Genomic DNA, 18252 nt, shown 5'->3' on the forward strand with positions numbered 1-18252 from the left:
TCTGACGTGACGATGCATCGCTCTGTGGGAAGATCTCTGCTTTCATCGTTCTTATCGTTGGTGCTCTGCTGCGCTAGTCTCTGAGTGACGTCCGCTTCACGTTCATCTCGCAAAAGGTGGTTATTGAGTCATTCAATCAAAAAATGCTTACAAGCGCTGCCTTTTTTCAAGATGAACTACAAGATACATGGATGATGTATTGACGACATAACTCTAGCGTGTGCATGCCGGGTGCTGCACTGCCCTCGCAACTGAGTTCTGCGATCGATTTGTGAATCTATCTTAACCTATTGTGAATTCTGTGCTCCTATGTACGTTTCAATCTGACCTGTCAACATGGAATTAACTTTATTTAAAGAACATAGATAGACCCGAAGTTAACAACATCAATTCATCTCCAGTCTCTAGTGCTGCCAAATTATCTGCTGGTGCCACCAAATACAAATGTCACAAACCCAGAGACAGTATTGCTGACCAGGCATCATTCCTCACCTGGTGATCTGAAGGTCCAGGCCTCGTCGTCATCAAAGTGTGTGTCCCCGGCAGTGAACCTCTCCCCGGGGAAGAAGGCGTGTGCCACGGTGCCGCCCGGCCCGTCAAAGGGGTAGCCGTCGTCGTGGTCGGCCTTGGTGAAGTCGATCTGAATGTCGGCGTCGTTGCCCGCCACCTCGTGGAAGTTCAGCGGCGCGATGTCGCTCCACACCTTCAAGGCGTAGTGCATCAGCGCTCGAACCGTCTCCCTCCCCAGGACGGCCGACTCCTTCGGGAAGGTCCTCACCCTGAGGCAGGAGAATGAGACGAGGAACATTTTAGATACGAGATGGAGAAAGAGGAGGAGATGGGAGAGGTGGATGAAAGAGAAGGGGATATGAGGTAAGGAGAGAGGCGCAAGAGGAGAGGAGAATAGAAGAAGATTGGATAGGTTGGAGGAGACAGGAGGAGAGGTATAGAGATGAGGCGAAGGGGAAGAGAGGTGAAACAAGGGAAAGAACCGTGTCCAGTATGAGAGGTGAGGCAGTTGAGTGATGAACAGGAGGACAGAGGAGGTTGAGAATGAAAAGCAAAAAGCAAAAAGCATGGCAAATATGCAGTTGAGGACAGGAGAAGGAAAGGTTGGTACATTAGAGGAGAGAACCAGTGAAAAAGAAAAAGTAAGGCTTTGGTTATAGTCCTGAGAGGACGCGCACATGGACAGCTGCGGACACCACGGACGAGTAGTAGTCCTGTTTATACTCGTTCCTGGAGTCCACATGGACTTGGAGGGCGTGAGGGGAGGGCGCGAGGGAAAGAGAGAAGCCATGGCCATCTCCTCTGTTTGGGAGCAGCAATAAACAAACTGTGGTGAAGTTAGTTTTAGGTTGGATATTCGAGAGACATTCACTCCCGATGTCGAATAACCAACCTAAAAATAATCCTGCGCCTGTCAAATTCAGCTTCTGTTTTGGTTTTCCAGCACATGCTGCCCTTGCCGTGCCCTTGTAGCGTCGTGGCGGTCACACACAAATGTGAGGGACGCGGTTCTCCGCACAGAGTCCACCCTCTCATGATGACCTTTAGGTCATGACCTCTGGACATGGAGACTAGAACTGCTGCTTAACTCATTCATGGCCAGTTTAGGACTGCCAATATTTAGCACAGGCCAAAGATTTTCATAATTGTTGGTCATCTTTCAAGACCCACAGTAAATGATCTATTAGCACCAAAGTGATTTGCAATACCTCAAAATGAAGATGTACGTCTCTGGGTTCACCAGGGGGAAAAAAGTGAGCTTTTAGCATGTTCTGTACTCTACTTATAGCCATTTATATACACCCTGTTTTCACCCAAAAGGTCTCCATGAGAAGATAAACAGGAGAAAAGGCAATTTTTGTAAAGCACACATTCTCAGGCAGAACTCGCTCTCAATTCTTTTATTTTGAACTGTATTGACATCAGACATGTAAATATTATTCGTTATGACACAAATGAAAAAAAAAAATAAAAAAAAAAAATATATATATATACACATGAAGTGCTTTTTTTTTTACATTCAACAATACAGTTTACTCAGTGTGAGTGAGTGTGCAGACAGACACACAGACAGACAGACAGACAGACAGACAGACAGACAGACACACCGACAGACAGACACACACGCACACACACACACACACACACACACACACACACACACGATCCCCCTTTTATCTTCGTTGCGTGATTTCTAACCCCACATAGGATAAGCAATAACCACGCCCTGTGGCGCCGGGTTTGGCCAGGAGCAACACTGGAGGGCACGCAGCCCAGCGATTTCATGAACCAACTGAATAGCTCTTGAGAACGGACAGCGGGCTGCTGTGACTGCCGCTTCTGCCTTGTTAGCTGTTCGTGTGTTTATTTTGTTTTGTTCTGGTCCACCCGTCCTCGTCCATGTCTCCCTGTCCTATCCTCCCTGCTATTTGATCGTTCCCGTTTTCCCCTCGGCTATTCAACACGTCCTCACCGCCCTCTGATCGATCATTTCCTCATTCCTCCGATGATCAAACACATCTCTCTGGATTACTTTCTCCCGTTTTCTCCCGGCTGGCACAGAGGAAGGCGACCAGCTCGTGCAGCGCGCCGAGGGGCGTTTCAATGGCGTTTCTCCTGTCTGCACAAGGAAGCGTTTATCCGTTTTCTGATTTTCCTCCTGCTCAATTTCAAAACAACAGCTGCGGTATGTGTTTGTTCACGTGTTGTCTTAGATGCTAGGGACCTGATACTATGTCACAGGCTGGGGAAGTGTTTGAACTACGCGCTGCACTAATAAAAACAAAAACACGTCAAACACGTCATTGGCGGGGAGGGCTATTTCTGATAACACGTCAAAGACGTCTTTGGCGGTGAATGAGTTAAGGATATAGATACAAGCTGGAGAGGAGCAGAATGGACTGAGGTACTGTATAGGAAGATAGGGAGTGTTGTGAATTACCAGGGCAAGGCAAGGCAGCTTTATTTATATAGCACATTTCATAGTGCTTTACGCAGTATATAAAAAATAAAATAAAGTTATATACAGTATACAGAGAGTATATAAAAATACAGCTCTGCCATCTAACTCTTGAGTTCCTACCTGGATGAAGCTTTGTCATGAGTTTCTAGATAAAGCTCATTTAGCTCTTTTGAGTTCCTACAGTAGATAAAGGAAGCACACTGCAAGTAGGTGAACTTGAAGCATTTAAAACAAATAAAAAATAAAAATAACATTAAATCATCGATCATTTCATTGATTGCTGCAATGTATAAAAAAGAATTGAATAATACCAGAAGTCCTGTGAACATTCCTTCTCTCTTCAGTATACACGCTCCCACAAAGTCTGTTTGGGATGCTACACCCTCAGACCTGGCAACCCAAACTGTTTGGGCTGCTACACCCTCAGACCTGGCAACCCAAACTGCCTTCAGTGCATCACAGATATTGAGTTGAGGATTTCTCAAACCACAATATTGCAGAAATTCTTCTTTGACATCCCCCTATAGAGGCTTTTAATTTGACAACATAAACATTCTAAATTGCCCCTAGCTTACTTCCTGTTGCAATGTTTGCTGATACAATAGCTGACAGGAAATAAGATAGGGTTCAAACTGTTCCCATAGCAACACAATTCTGTGAAAACCGTCTATTCATAGCTTTCAAGGGGCGTTACGTGCTGCCGGGAACGCCCACCTGGTGGTAAAAAAAAAACTTGTTCATTCCACTGCCGCCGAGTCACTAGTTTCTCACGCTGTGTTTGTTCAGCCAAAATGCCGATTACCTGTTGTGCTATCGGTTGCACTAACCGACGAGGAGACACGCCTGGCTTGTGCTTTTACAGAATGCCGTCGGAGAAAGAAAACTCAGACAGGAGGAGGTTGTGGATTTGTGCGATTAGACGTGGTTCAGTCGCTGGGGAGGGCAAATGGCTACCATCAAAGTACACACGTCTTTGCGGCCAACATTTCCTCAAAGGTAAGCTCAAGTAACGTTAACGGGGTATTTTAATCATTATTGTAACTGTTGGCCGCAAAGACGTGTGTACAAACGGCTGAACAAACACTGCGTGAGAAACTACTCGACTTGGCTGGCAGCGAATGAACAAGTTTGTTTTTTGACCGCCAGGTGGGCGTTCCCGGCAGCACGTAACGCCCCTTGAAAGCTATGAATAGCTCGACTATCTAAATCCTAAATAAACTATGTCGCCTATCTTCAAATGCGATGCCAGACAGTGACCAGAAATGTACTGGCATATTTTGACAGCAACCTAAGCCCTGATGATGAGCAGGTGAGAGGAGGGCAGAGCAGTCCTGTTTCTTTCACCAGAGACCTACAGTACATCCAGAATCAAACCATTCTTATCTTCTACCCACCTGGAAAATGTCCTCCATGTCCTTATCTTCTGTCTTGCCTCGTTGACTACTGCAACTCCCTCTATCCCTGCCTGAGTCACAAGTCCTCTCATGCCTGCAGCTCACACAGAATGCAGCTAGACTTTGCACCAAACGTTCAGACCAAATTACTCCAATACTTGCTTCCCCTATCCACCTTATTTCTAGCGGCCATGATGCCTCTGGGTTTTTCTTCCGGTGTGATCCTCCCAGCCTTGTTGCTGACAGCTTGACACCCATCTGGGCGAACGGAGCAAATCACTAATCAGGTCCAGCTTGGCAAAAATCTCGTCGATAAATATCCCTTTAAGAGCGCAGTGCATCATGTGTGTAATCGCCTACTGTGGCTAATGTTAGCGGCTAGCTAGCTATGTTACATGGCAGTAAAACGCCACTGAATGACCACATTGATATAACTTTTAACCATTTCGAGTAACACTGTTAACTTTCCATATGGATCACCAGCGTTAGTTTGTTGTTTATAACCATAAGGTGGTTATATTTGTCACGTTCTCTATCTAACTCTGATACACTGAAAATACTGGGAGGCGGGCCACAGCGTCTCTGTCGATGATTTGATTTGATAGTTCTGGGCACTGGCATTGGCTTTGGCCAATCCTGGCGTGTTCCACCCCCAAATCGATTGTGTTCTGGCGCAAAGCGAGTGGGTTCCACGACGAAACACGCTCAAGCCAACTACTGTACATGATCTGGAGCAGCGCAGTAAATACAATATTCCTGGAATGCAAGTTTAACTAAACAGTTACATGTCCTCTGCATTCTACATCAAATGAAGACATTACCGTTTGTTTTATTTTGTATGTTACATACTTATTGGCCAAGTTATGTTAGTTTATGGGGGAGGAATTCTGCCAGGGTAAAGAAGGAAGTGTAGGCAGACATCTTGCCTGCAGGGTTTTCAAATCAACCGTTTTAGGAAAGCTGCAACAATCAGGTCACTTAAACCGGACCTTGTACCCATACTTATTTTTACAGCGGGGCATTCAAAAATAAGGTGGATAGTGGTTAGCTGTCACTTTCAGACTTGACTTGAACATACTGATCTTTTAAGCAAGCTTGAGTCTACATTTAAAACATTGAAACCCATATGAGCCAGGATGCAGAGATCAGGCTCTGCTGGCTACTCCTCAGGCTAGACTGAGAACAAAAGGTGATGGGCGTTTGCCTTCAGAAGCCCTATACAGTGGAATGGCCTGCCGGAGGAAATTAGACTAACCAGGTCAGCACCTTCTTTTAAACCATCAAGACAGTTTTATAGACTGACCTTTAAGTCATTGTTTTTGGTCTTGTGTTGTTGCCCTGTGTTTTCTATGACTCTCTATCATTTTGTGCTTTGTTGATCATTTTCCGTGTAAAACAATTATTTTGTATTGTGCATTTGTCATCAAAAACAAAACTCAAAGTGCAAAAAAATTGGAGGAAAGTAGATACATTAACAGATAGGGCTGGCTATTTTTAACGATACAATACCGATACTGTAACTTCGATACAGTACACGGACAACTGGGAAAAAAACAAGATGAGCTCTAAGGTATGGAAAAAGATTTGGCACGTCATAATCTCGATCCCTATGCCTAGATTATTTATTTCCCTACTCGAATGTAAGCAACTGCAGCATCACCCAATTTCCCCCTCGGGGATCAACAACGTATTTCTGATACTGATTCATACAGAACTCTTCATTCTTCACTCTCTCTCTCTCTATCACACACACACACACACACACACACACACACACACACACACACGTCATATCATTCAGGCTGAAGGATGAAAGATGCTCCTAAATTAAAAGGCTTTGCATGAGTCTCTCTCTCCATAAATCTCTGGCTCGCCTCTTTTCTGTTTGCCTCCAACATATCTTCCTCCCTCTCCCTCTCTCTCTCTCTCTCTTACTTCCTCTCTCTCTCTTACTCACTCTTCCTCTCTCTGTCTCTCTCTCTCCCTCTCTCTCTTACTCACTCTCTCTCTTACTTCATCTCTCTCTCTTACTCACTCTTCCTCTCTCTGTCTCTCTCTCTCTCTCTCTCTCTCTCCCTCTCTCTCTCTCTTACTCACTCTCTCTCTTACTCACTCTCTCTCTCTCCCTCTCTCTCTTACTCACTCTTCCTCTCTCTCTCTCCCTCTCTCTCTTACTCACCCTTCCTCTCTCTCTTACTCTCTCTCTCCCTCTCACTCTTCCTCTCTCTGTTTCTCTCTCTTACTGGCTCTCTCTCTCTCTCTCTCTCTCTCTCTCCCTCTCTCTCTCTTACTCTTCCTCTCTCTCTTACTCTCTCTCTCTCTCTCTCTCTCTCTCTCTCTCTCTCTCTCTCTGAAGCTAATTTTCTGATGTAGTCACACCTCAAAAATAATTTCCTTCAATAAAACAGTGAAGGCCAGGGAATTTTGTTTGGCAGAATAATATTTTTAGCTGCAACCAGCAGCGCTGGCCCCTGCGTGCGCTGCTGGTTGCAGCTTCTTGCTGATCTTGATTTGCTGCTGGTGGGCATCGGATATTCTGGCTTGCGTTTGCCAACCCTGTCCTGCTGCCTGGGTCTGCCTGGGTCAGTGTTGTGTGCTGTACTGCATGCCCCCCCCCCCCCCCGCCCCGCCCCGCCTCAACTGCACACTCCTCCTGTATGGGAGGTGGCTCTCTCCTGAGTTTGCTCTGCACTGTGAAGGGTGCGCGACATCCAGCTTTTTCCGCGTGTTTGTCACCGGCTACTACTGTATGCTTCCAGTTGAGAATAATAACGGCTGATCATGCGAATGGGCTGGCGCAGCGGACATGGAGGAGCTCAATTGTGGGAGCAGATTGGCTGCTGCCTGCTGCAGGCACATCTAACGTTAAAACGCTTCATGCATATCGATGCATACGGATGCGATGCGATTTCCGTTTCCCCAACGACTTATTCTCTGTTTTTCTCTGCCTTTCTGTTAACCTGGAGAGCACTGTCGCCACCTAAGGGTTCTGTAAAATAGGTTATAGACCTCCAATAGCTATAATATTTGTACAGGAGAGGCAGAAGGCTTTGATCGACGCCCCACCGTCAAAAAACGCAATTGACAAACATGTCCGTCCTTGGCACTCTACGTTACTATTTGAAATAACGAACATGTTCGTCCATGGCACTCAATGAGTTAATACAATTTTGACAGTTTTCAATTGGTTCAGTTTTCAATCCGTTTTTATTCTTTTTGGAAATACATTGTAATCCTAATCTTTCCAAGTACCCCCTGCAAGCTGCTCAAGTACACGTACCCCTGGTTGGGAATCACTGAGCTACAGGACTGCAGAGAAAGATATTTTCTACTTCAAATAGAAAGCCAGTCTAACAATACGTCTAAGAGCAATCACTTGGCAAAGCAGAGCATGGTCTGGTTGGGAGCCAGGAAGGAGAATGGCCAGTTCTTCCATTTTGTGTTTAGCTTTTAAAGCAATCAGAAACACTAAACTAAAGCTTTACTCCCTCACATTGATACAACAATACAGCAGTAAATCACTTGGAATGTCTAATAAACGGAAACATAAAGTTAACAAATATATCTTCACAAAGTCACAGCCTTCCTCTTCCACAGCCTGCCTGAGAAAAAGCTTACAAGCCTGAAAAGCTTTGCAGATGCTGCATGTATTATATCAGTCTTTTGTTCAACTGTGGTACCTGATGCACCTGTTTTTAATCTATAGGAGGAGAAATCACTGCACTCACCTTTGCCTTGTTTGGTGCGTGAAAACCAAACAAATGTCTTCAGTGGAGAAAGTGGTTTGCACTCAAAGAAAACACTTTCCCCAAGACCTTTTATCTTCTCATTATAGTTTTTTATTTATTTTTAGAAATAAATGTAGAGGGGAAATCCTGCAGCAATGTTTGGGCTAGTGCCTTCTTCAGTGTGCAGGGTCTTATATTTGCAGGACCTATGAGACATGAATACAATGTTGTTACTCTCTGATGTTTCAAAGATTTGTTTTTTATGAGAAAACTACACTAATATTAAAGGGATAAGCCAACTTTTTGGGAGATGCGCCTATTTGCCATATCGCCCATACATAAACAACTTTGTTGTCACTCTCCGCGCAGTATAGAGACACTGCGGAGCGCGTCATCATTCAGAAGCCACGCCCAAAACGGGGGAAAACACAAACTCCTGTCCAATCCTGGGGTTCTCCTATGTCGCGTGCATGGTCGGGTGTTGCACAAAAAGATCGTATATACGGAAGATGAACACTCCAACTTACTTCCTTGACAGCTAGATCCACATTTTTCTTCTCGCCAATTCTCAATGGCTTCCTTGTTTTGCTCAGGAGTACAAAAAACCTTTAACTGGCGATTTTTTACATTTGTTGTCTGCGCAGCCCCACCACACAACAGCTTTGAGCTATGTTTAATTCAAGGAAAATGACGCTGGTGTGTGGAAATGAACGGAGCTTTTACATGCAGTCAGGGCCGCCGCACCCTATACGCAGAGTACGCAGACTGCGTAGGGCATCATGTGACTGAGGGCACAATTTTTTTTTCTTTTTTTTTTTTTCTTTTTGCCCTCAGTCAGGCCACTCACTGAACAGCAGGCCAGGCGCCGCCTACTGGTTTACTAGTGCTTTTATTACTTTATTCAGGGTTAAAGTGGGTGCATCTCATTGTAAAATTGGACTCTGTCTTCAACCGGCCCAAATCTGGCTTCAACTGGCCCAAATCTGGCTTCAAACGACCCAAATCGGGCTTCAAACGGCCCAAATCTGGCTTCAAACGGCCCAAATTGGGCTTCAAACAGCCCAAATTTTTCGCCGCCGCCCTTCGGACGCCAGCACGCACGTCGGCCCGTATCGGCCTGGCCTGCTTGGTATCTAATGCCCGGCCTGAATTATGATCCCAGTCCGCCCCTGCTTGCATGTACAGTTTAACAATTGCTTGTTTGCTGACATGTACAGTAATTCTAACAATTGTTATATTTGTAATGTAATGTATTGTTACATATGTAATGTAATGTGAGATACACTAGTATCGTTCATAATTAATGATTTTGCAGTCTTTCGTTTGACAGTTATTGAAAGTTTTGCGGGGGGGGGGGGGGGGGGGGACACCGCAAAACAATTACGCTTAGGGCACCCAAATGGCCAGCAGCGGCCCTGCATGCAGTGTCTCTATACTGTGAGGTACAGCCGTTCAGACACAGTATGCTGTGAGAGGTACAGCCGTTCAGACGCAGTATGCTGTGAGGTACAGCCGTTCAGATAGTTACTATCTGCGTGCGCTGTGTACAGTGCATGTGCGTGCGCCGCACCTCATGGCAAACAAGGAAGTAAGTTGAGTTCATCTTTGTTTACTTCACGGTGTCTGGATTTACTACGAAAATGACGTTTCACGTAACTATGGATTATTATTTCATCACGTGGCGAGTACACGAGTCACCCCATGTACATGTGAGTGTTTGTGTTGCTGTTAGAATGTGTGTTTTTGGTGACTTGAACGGCTGTACCGTTCACTCCAATTTATTTGCGAATCTAACTTACTGAATGGCTGTACCTCACAGCATACTGCGTCTGAACGGCTGTACCTCACAGCATACTGCGTCTGAACGGCTGTACCTCACAGCATACTGCGTCTGAACGGCTGTACCTCACAGCATACTGCGTCTGAACGGCTGTACCTCACAGCATACTGCGTCTGAACGGCTGTACCTCACAGCATACTGCGTCTGAACGGCTGTACCTCTCACAGCATACTGCGTCTGAACGGCTGTACCTCTCACAGCATACTGCGTCTGAACGGCTGTACCTCTCACAGCATACTGCGTCTGAACGGCTGTACCTCTCACAGCATACTGCGTCTGAACGGCTGTACCTCTCACAGCATACTGCGTCTGAACGGCTGTACCTCACAGCATACTGCGTCTGAACGGCTGTACCTCTCACAGCATACTGCGTCTGAACGGCTGTACCTCACAGCATACTGCGCGGAGAGTGACGACAAAGGCGTTGCTTATCTTGTTTATGTATGTGCGATATGGCAAATAGACGCATCTCCCAAAAAGTTGGCCTATCCCTTTAAGCTGTGTGCCCAAATACACTCTTATCATGTATCCGTTATCATCACAACTTTGAATTCCTTGTAGAGATTGGGATGGTTGTCAAATACTGTACAGGTAGATGCTTTGGCAAATTAGACGTTGGTGCCTCCATGGGGACAACGGATGGAAACTAGCCTCGCGCTAAATCCGGCGATTTTTACACTTTTATTATGTTCCAGATGTTTTTATCTGTTCCATGGTTATTGTGTTCATCAATTTTGCATTGTCCCGTCTAAATAAATAAATCAAATCAAATCCACTGGCAACACAAACTTTTAAACGTCTTTTGCAAACGCAAGTAGTATCTTCAAGTTTGCCTCCATCATGGGCTTTTCAGGCAAAATACTGACATCATTCACTTTGAGCACGACGGCGGGTAGTACAATCACCTGCTGCCATTTCCAGCCTTTTCTCTCATTCAGGATACTGAGCGACGCAGCATAGCTCACTCACTTTTGCACACAGAGAGAGGCCACGTCTAGCCCTGCCCACTACACCACCGCCCCCTTGTGGCTCCATATGTTGGCTTGGTAACACTCTATTGTAAATCTTTTTTTCTTCTTCCTATCTCTGTGGCCAGATTGTGTGTACAGGATGACAGCCAATGCCCAAAGACGGCACAGCATCTGGAGGCGTGTCCCTCCTCACCCCGGCTGCTCCATCAGCGCCGACAGACAGCCACCACAACAGCTTCCTGTACGAGCAGTGGGGAAACAATTGATGCAAAGAGGCATCTTGGTGTGTGTGTGTCAAGGTTATTATAGTTAACGAAAACTAACGAAAAAACAAAAACTAGAATTGAAAAAACATGAAATAAACTGAAATAAAAACAAAAACTAAGCTTTACAAAAAAACGATAACTAACTGAAACGGTATTGTGTGTTTACAAAACTAACTGAAATAAAATAAAATTGAAGAGAAAATGTCCTTAGTTTTAGTCTTTGTCAGTTTACAGTATTTCATACATAATAAGCCTATATTTTGAGTGGAGATTAAATCTATTTTCCTACATCGATCATCTTTTATGACCCTTTTGAATCTCACTCCTGACAAACACCCCATATTACAAAAAAAAGAGGAAAGGGGCAAAAAAAGACTAAAACTAACACTGAAACTAATAAAAACTAAACTAAAACTAAGCATTTTCAAAAAATAAAAACTAAACTAAACGATCAAACCCACCTTAAAAACTAATGAAAACTAAACTGAAATTGAAAACAAAAAGTCAAAACTAATAAAAATAAAAACTAATGAAAAAATCCAAAACTATAGAGGGTATGCATGTGATGTCACAGAGGCAGAAGTCACTGTGGGGTCACGCCCACTGAGTCACAGCAAGACTGAGCTTGAATGCAGTAATCAGCCTAGATAAGTGACACCTGCTGCTCAGGGAGGAACTTGACACTCATTTTGACACTCATTCCCGATTGAGGGGGCGTGTTCCAGTGGGTGTGCATACCCTCTATTATAACTTTGGTGTGTGTGTGTGTGTGTGTGTGTGTGTGCGTGCGTGCGTGCGTGTGTGTGTGTGTGTGTGTGGGGGTGTGTGTGTGTGTGTGTGTGTGTGTGTGTGCGTGTGTGTCATAATAGGATGATAGGGTGGATTCCAAATGTCTGCATCATCCAATGCCACGCCTCTCACCTGTTATCTTATGAGAGACCGAACCACTGTCGTGTGCATTCACTGTAGCTCTTGTGATATTCTCTGTAAACTTTACAGTGTAAAGATGACGGTGTAAAGTTTACACCATGATCTTTACACTCCCGACATCAAGAGTCCACAAATCACAATGTCTAGCTATTGTTAAATAGCCCGACATTTGAGTAACAGTTTAATTACCTATATATGATCATTTTCAATTACTTGAATCGCATAGATGTTTGTCCCCTCGTACATTTCAGAATTGTTTGGATGTATTGTTATTGTACACAATTAACAGTTTTCCTCCTTGTGAAAAGTATCTCAAACCTCTATTTTGGCATCAGGGGACTGGACAGTGAACAGTGACATCATCTGATCACATGATCTCATTCTGATCACATCTGGAGAACCTGACATTCACGCCCACTTTGCTACACATTTCAAAATGGTGCAGTAGGTACAAATGCTTAAACCGAGGTGCAGAATGACTCTTTATTACTCTTACCGACCACTATACACGAATCCAACGGTCAATTTGTGCAGGCCGCCATCTAGTGGGGCCACCATTACTGCGGGGGTAGGAGCTAGCATAAACAATCAAGTTGCATGTCATCATTGCACACCAATTACATTAGTAAAAAGAGGTGGATCAAGAATATTAACAGAAAGAAAGGACTTTGTTCCCAATAACAATAATAATAATAATAATAATAATAATATAATATAATATAATATAATATAATGATATATATATATATATATATATATATATATATATATTTATAATAATAATATAATACTAATAATAGCACGGTAGGTTTTGGTTAACAGTCGTAAATCGCTAACGTTATTTCACCTCATAATGAGTAGCATGCAGCTGCAGCTGCCTAGCCTAAGCTAACAGTGATTATGACACATGGGTTATGTCAACATTATGATGGTTGTTGATGGACTGTGAATATCGGACAGGTCCTTTCAGAATGATGTGTTCATCATCTGGTACAGTGCAATATTTGGCCAATCCATCCTGACCTCAGGTCATTTTGACCCTCTATGAGAGACCTGTAGTTGGCATTCTGTTGCTCATCACAAGCAAGGCGATTAATAAAATACTCTTGAATGCCTATAAAAACACAAAGCGTTAATGCACTCTGCAGCAGGCAGCAGCACAGTCTAGCTGCGAGGACCTGCCCCCGCAGTAATGGTGGCCCCACTAGATGGCGGCCTACACAAATTGGCAGGTGGATTCGTGTATAGGGTATATACTTTAAATACTTTCAAATAGTTTGTGTAATTCATATGAATACATTTGTTATTGTAATTCACGTGAGCATTTTTAACCTTGACATTCTGATTTTGAAATTGCAGCTATTTACTTTTCATACTGTAGAGACGGGCCTGTTTAATGACTAAACTATTGAGTTCCAGGTCACCTTGGTCCATGTCTTCATCAGTGCTGCAGCTGTGGGACTCTTTTCCAAAAGGACTTGTTTCTAGATATACATGAAAGAGGCTGAATGAAGGCAATTCAACAAATGATGAATGAAGAGGCTGTCCATGAGTGGAATCAACAGTCATTCAGCATAAGAATTGCTTATGGAGCTTTTTGTGGGCAGAATATTGACAAGGGTAGTGAAAGATGAGTGACAATATCTAAAACATGACTTACTTTTTTATCCCATGTTTATCCCCCATTAGTGCTCATTTTAATTTGTTTATCCTGGTTGCTGCTCAACCCTCTGTCAATCTGGGGAGAGCCGAAACTGGCTCCATGCTTCCTCCGAGACATGGGCAGTTAGCCAGCCGCTTCTTTTCACCTGACAGGGGAAGCTTCACCGGTAGGACATAGCACGTGGGAGGATCACGCTATTCCAACGAGTTCCCCTCCCTCCGAACAGGCGTCCCGAACGACCAGAGGAGGAACCACCTTAGCAACCAGGATATTGCATGTTTTGGTGAAGGGGGTTCCTATATGAAGGAAACCCCCAGGGGGCACGGGGAGAACATGCAAACTCCACAGAGAAAGGCCCTTTTTTTGACGACCCCACCCGGGCGGTGGGCACACTCGAGGACATGCGGACGGGCACGCACTCCTTCAGCGCTCACAGCGTCCCAGGTGGGAATCGAACCCAGGACCTTCTAGCTGTGAGGCGACAGCTCTACCACTGAGCCACCGTGGCTCCTTATATCATGGAACCCTTACATTACACCTCAGCTTTTATTTTTTAGTTCATTCTTTCTTCTGGTCCCACGACTTGAACGAGCCACTGCACTTGGGGGCGTGGAGGGGAGGGGTGGGTGGCGGGGGTGGTGATGGCTACACTTAGAGTAATATTCTCACTTTGGACTTTTGAATATGTGTATGATTCATTACTGGAATGAATAAATAAGAGTGAGTCATGCAGAGAGCTAGATGGATATTCACGCTCACTGAGTGCATGATCATGTTCCTTCATTGCTCATGTTTTTGTTCAGTCCATTTGCTGAAGACAAGACAGATGACAGTACAAGTCGTACGAGACTAATGAGATGAGAGAGGGTGATTTTTTTTCAGCTGAACTGAATTGGAAAGAAAATCACTCCGTCTTGAATCCCCTTCCTCCTCTACATCGCCCCTCTCCTCCCCTCAGTTCTCCCACCCTCAGTTCTCCTCCCCTCAGCTCTCCTCCCCTCAGTTCTCCTCCCCTCAGCTCTCCTCCCCTCAGTTCTCTTCCCCTCAGCTCTCCTCCCCTCAGCTCTCCTCCCCTCAGTTCTCCTCCCCTCAGCTCTCCTCCCCTCAGCTCTGCACACCTATCTGTTTACAGTCAGGCTGCTAATGGCTTCCAGGCTGTCTGCTCTGATAATGAGCTTACAATATGAGATAATGGCCTAGCATTATGTGATGAACTCACCTGTTAGAAAACTGGGCTGGTGGTGGCATGTGTGTGTGTGTGTGTGTGTGTGTGTGTGTGTGTGTGTGTGTGTGTGTGTGTGTGTGTGTGTGTGTGTGTGTGTGTGTGTGTGTGTGTGTGTGTGTGTGTGTGTGTGTGTGCGTGCATGCATGTGTGTGTGTGTGTGTCCGTGTCTGTGTGTGTGTGACAGGCTGTGTGCATAAATTAGTTTCTGTGTGCCTGCTGCATGTGTGTATAGGTGATGCATGAGCTGCGCGTGTAAGAGAGCGAGAGAGAGAGAGGGGGGAGAGAGAGAGCGAGACAGAGAGAGAGCGAGACAGAGAGAGAGAGAGAGAGAGAGAGAGAGAGAGAGGGGGGAGAGAGCGAGAGAGAGAGAGGGGGGAGAGAGAGAGCGAGAGAGAGAGAGAGAGAGAGAGAGAGGGGGAGAGATTAAGAATTTCTGTCTCCCCTGAATGTCTGGCTAATATCACGTTCATTTCTCAACAGCTAGGCCAACTAACACCTACTCTAAACGGTCCAATGTGTCTTCACTCTATAAGCTTCACATCCCAACAGCTGCAGGCCTTAAATACAGTGCATCACTTGACCTTGACAAACACTGTTCCCAACTCCATGTAACTGTGGACAAGTCCAACAATATCATCATGTAATAATCATTAACTAAAGTGCTAGCTGTTCAACCTTTTCACAGTACCATATGTCAGTAGATCAACCCATTACATTACATTACATTACGTCATTTGGCAGACGCTTTTATCCAAAGCGACTTACAATAACACATTTTTGTCAGCAATAGAGCAATCAACTATGGAGCACAGTCTGTGACAGCTACAACTTCTGAAGGAACAGTGGTACAAGTTTGGGTTTTTTTTTTTTTTTTTTTTAGAAAGAGAGAACGAAGTTAGATCAAGAAGGGCCCAGATGGAGCCTGAAAAGGTGCGTCTTTAGTCTTTTCCGAAAGATCGGCAGTGATTCAGCCGTCCTGACCGAAGGTGGAAGCTCGTTCCACCATTGAGGTGCCAGGGACGAGAAGAGTCGAGATCGGGATGAGCGACTTTTGAGCCCCCGTAGCGAAGGAGGGGCGAGGCGACCTGCACTGGTGGAGGAGCGAAGGGAGCGCTGAGAGGTTTGGAACCTGACCATAGATTGCAGGTACAGGGGAGCTGACTGGTGTACAGCCCTGTAGGCCAGTACCAGTGTCTTGAATTTGATGCAGGCCGAGATGGGAAGCCAGTGGAGGTCCTGGAAGAGGGGAGTGACGTGAGAGAATTTGGGTTGGTTGAATACTAGACGGGCTGCAGCGTTCTGAATGAGCTGAAGCGGTCGGATGTCGGTGGCAGGTAGGCCGGCCAGGAGCACGTTGCAGTAGTCCAGGCGGGAGATGACAAGAGACTGGACCAGGAGTTGAGTCGCTTCTCTTGTGAGAAAGGGACGGATTTTGCGGATGTTGTAGAGAGAGAACCTACAGGAGCGTGCTGTCGCAGCTATGTTGGCTGAGCAAGACAGCTGGTTGTCAAGGATCACCCCAAGGTTCTTAGCTGTTTGGGAGGGAAGATCTGGGAGGAGGGAGATGGAGAGATCTGCGAGAGGTCAGTCTTTCCCTGGGAGGAAGAGTAGCTCTGTCTTACCAAGGTTGAGCTTGAGGTGGTGGGCAGACATCCAGTCGCCAATGTCTTTGAGGCATGCAGAGATGCGAGCCTCGATTTGAGTGTCGGAGGGGGGGAAGGAAAGGAAAAGCTGGGTGTCATCAGCATAGCAGTGATAAGAAAAGCCATGAGAAGAGATCACATAGGCAAGAGATCTGATATAGAGAAGGAAAAGTAAGGGGCCCAGGACTGAGCCCTGGGGGACACCGGTGGTAAGAGGACAGGATCTGGAGAGGGACCCTCTCCATGAGACCTGGTATGAGCGGTTCGAGAGGTAGGAAGCAAACCAGGAGAGTGCAGAACCTGAAATGCCGAGGTCAGACAGAGTGGAAAGAAGGATTTGGTGGTTGACTGTAACGAAAGCAGCGGACAGGTCAAGGAGGACAAGGACAGAGGAGAGGGATGAGGCCTTAGCAGTGTGAAGGGCCTCTGTGACAGCAAGAAGAGCTGTCTCAGTGGAGTGAGAGGCCTTGAAACCGGACTGCAGAGGGTCCAGGAGGTCATTTTGGGAGAGATAGAGAGAAAAGTTGTTTGGACGCTGCTCGTTCAAGGGTTTTGGAAAGGAATGAGAGAAGAGAGACAGGTCTGTAGTTCCACCCTTACTCTTAAGACATGGTGCTATTTTCAGACAATTAACACTGTTCACAATCTATACATTTCACAGTATTTCACTAGTTTGCCAGCATTTGCTGTAATTACACAGTCATTGACTGTACCACGTCCTTTCTGTACCACGTCCTTTCCTAGCACGGAAATAGTGATGTTTTTTGTGCGACTGTAAAAGGAAAAGTTGCCCATTCACCCTGCTGTCAATTTCATATATTACAACGTTGAGCTTCTACATCTTCTCTTCTCGGTCTCACCGAAGCAATACTCCTACCAAACTTTTAATAGCCACATATGCAGACATAAAATTAATAGCCATATACAGTATGCACACCTGTCCAAGCTACGTAGCATCATCCTGGACAACGTCTCTCACCCACTCCATGGCGCAGAGGTTCTCCTTGTCTGTCATTTTGACAGACACGGTCGTAAAAAAAAAATCTGTCATAACCTACGTATTAATAATACAGTGTTAAAATGACAGACAGCCTTCAGATTTTTCTGTCAGTGTTAAAAAAAAAAACTGTTGAAGATGGAGAAAATATTTGGTGAACTGCCACGAGGTGCTGGTCAAGCACAGGAGTACATTATTCCACTGAGATGTCCCACAGAGGGCCAGAGGAGGTCACTCCTGCCTGACTCAAATTAATAACTCATTAAGTCAAATCAACTCTCAATAACTGTCAAACTAGATGAATGATGAATAGTTTGACAGTTATTGAGAGTTGATTTGACTTAATGAGTTATTAATTTGAGTTAGTGTGGACCAGTGATGTCACTGGTCCACACTTTAACACTCAATAACTGTCAAATTAAATGACAGACTTCAAAACCGTTTACAGTTTTCTGATATACTACTGATGTTCTAATGATACAAAGCTGGTTGAAAATAGGCGGAGTGTTCCTTTAACTGCGCAATACTTATTCGATACTACATTGTGTGCAATAATCCAATGTGCAATAACTATCCACACTTGATGTGTCATTTTACTGTCTGCAAGTTTGCACTTTACTATTA

The 18252-nt window shown here is 45.1% G+C and overlaps 1 protein-coding gene across 1 annotated transcript in view; it reads right to left on the minus strand.

Annotated features, from left to right (window-relative positions):
- The window catches only part of LOC310795508 (matrix metalloproteinase-17-like), a gene marked incomplete at its 5' end in the record, with an annotated part of 137671 nt that overhangs the window by 43923 nt on the left and 75496 nt on the right, over positions 1-18252 (minus strand). Inside the window, one exon of the mRNA XM_083657572.1 lies at positions 493-779. Within this exon, the coding sequence (XP_083513698.1) occupies positions 493-779 (287 nt within the window). The remainder of the gene's footprint in view (positions 1-492; positions 780-18252) is intronic.

This window comes from Poromitra crassiceps (genome assembly GCF_964638095.1).
Source record: "Poromitra crassiceps genome assembly, chromosome: 21".
Taxonomy (NCBI): Eukaryota; Metazoa; Chordata; class Actinopteri; order Beryciformes; family Melamphaidae; genus Poromitra; species Poromitra crassiceps.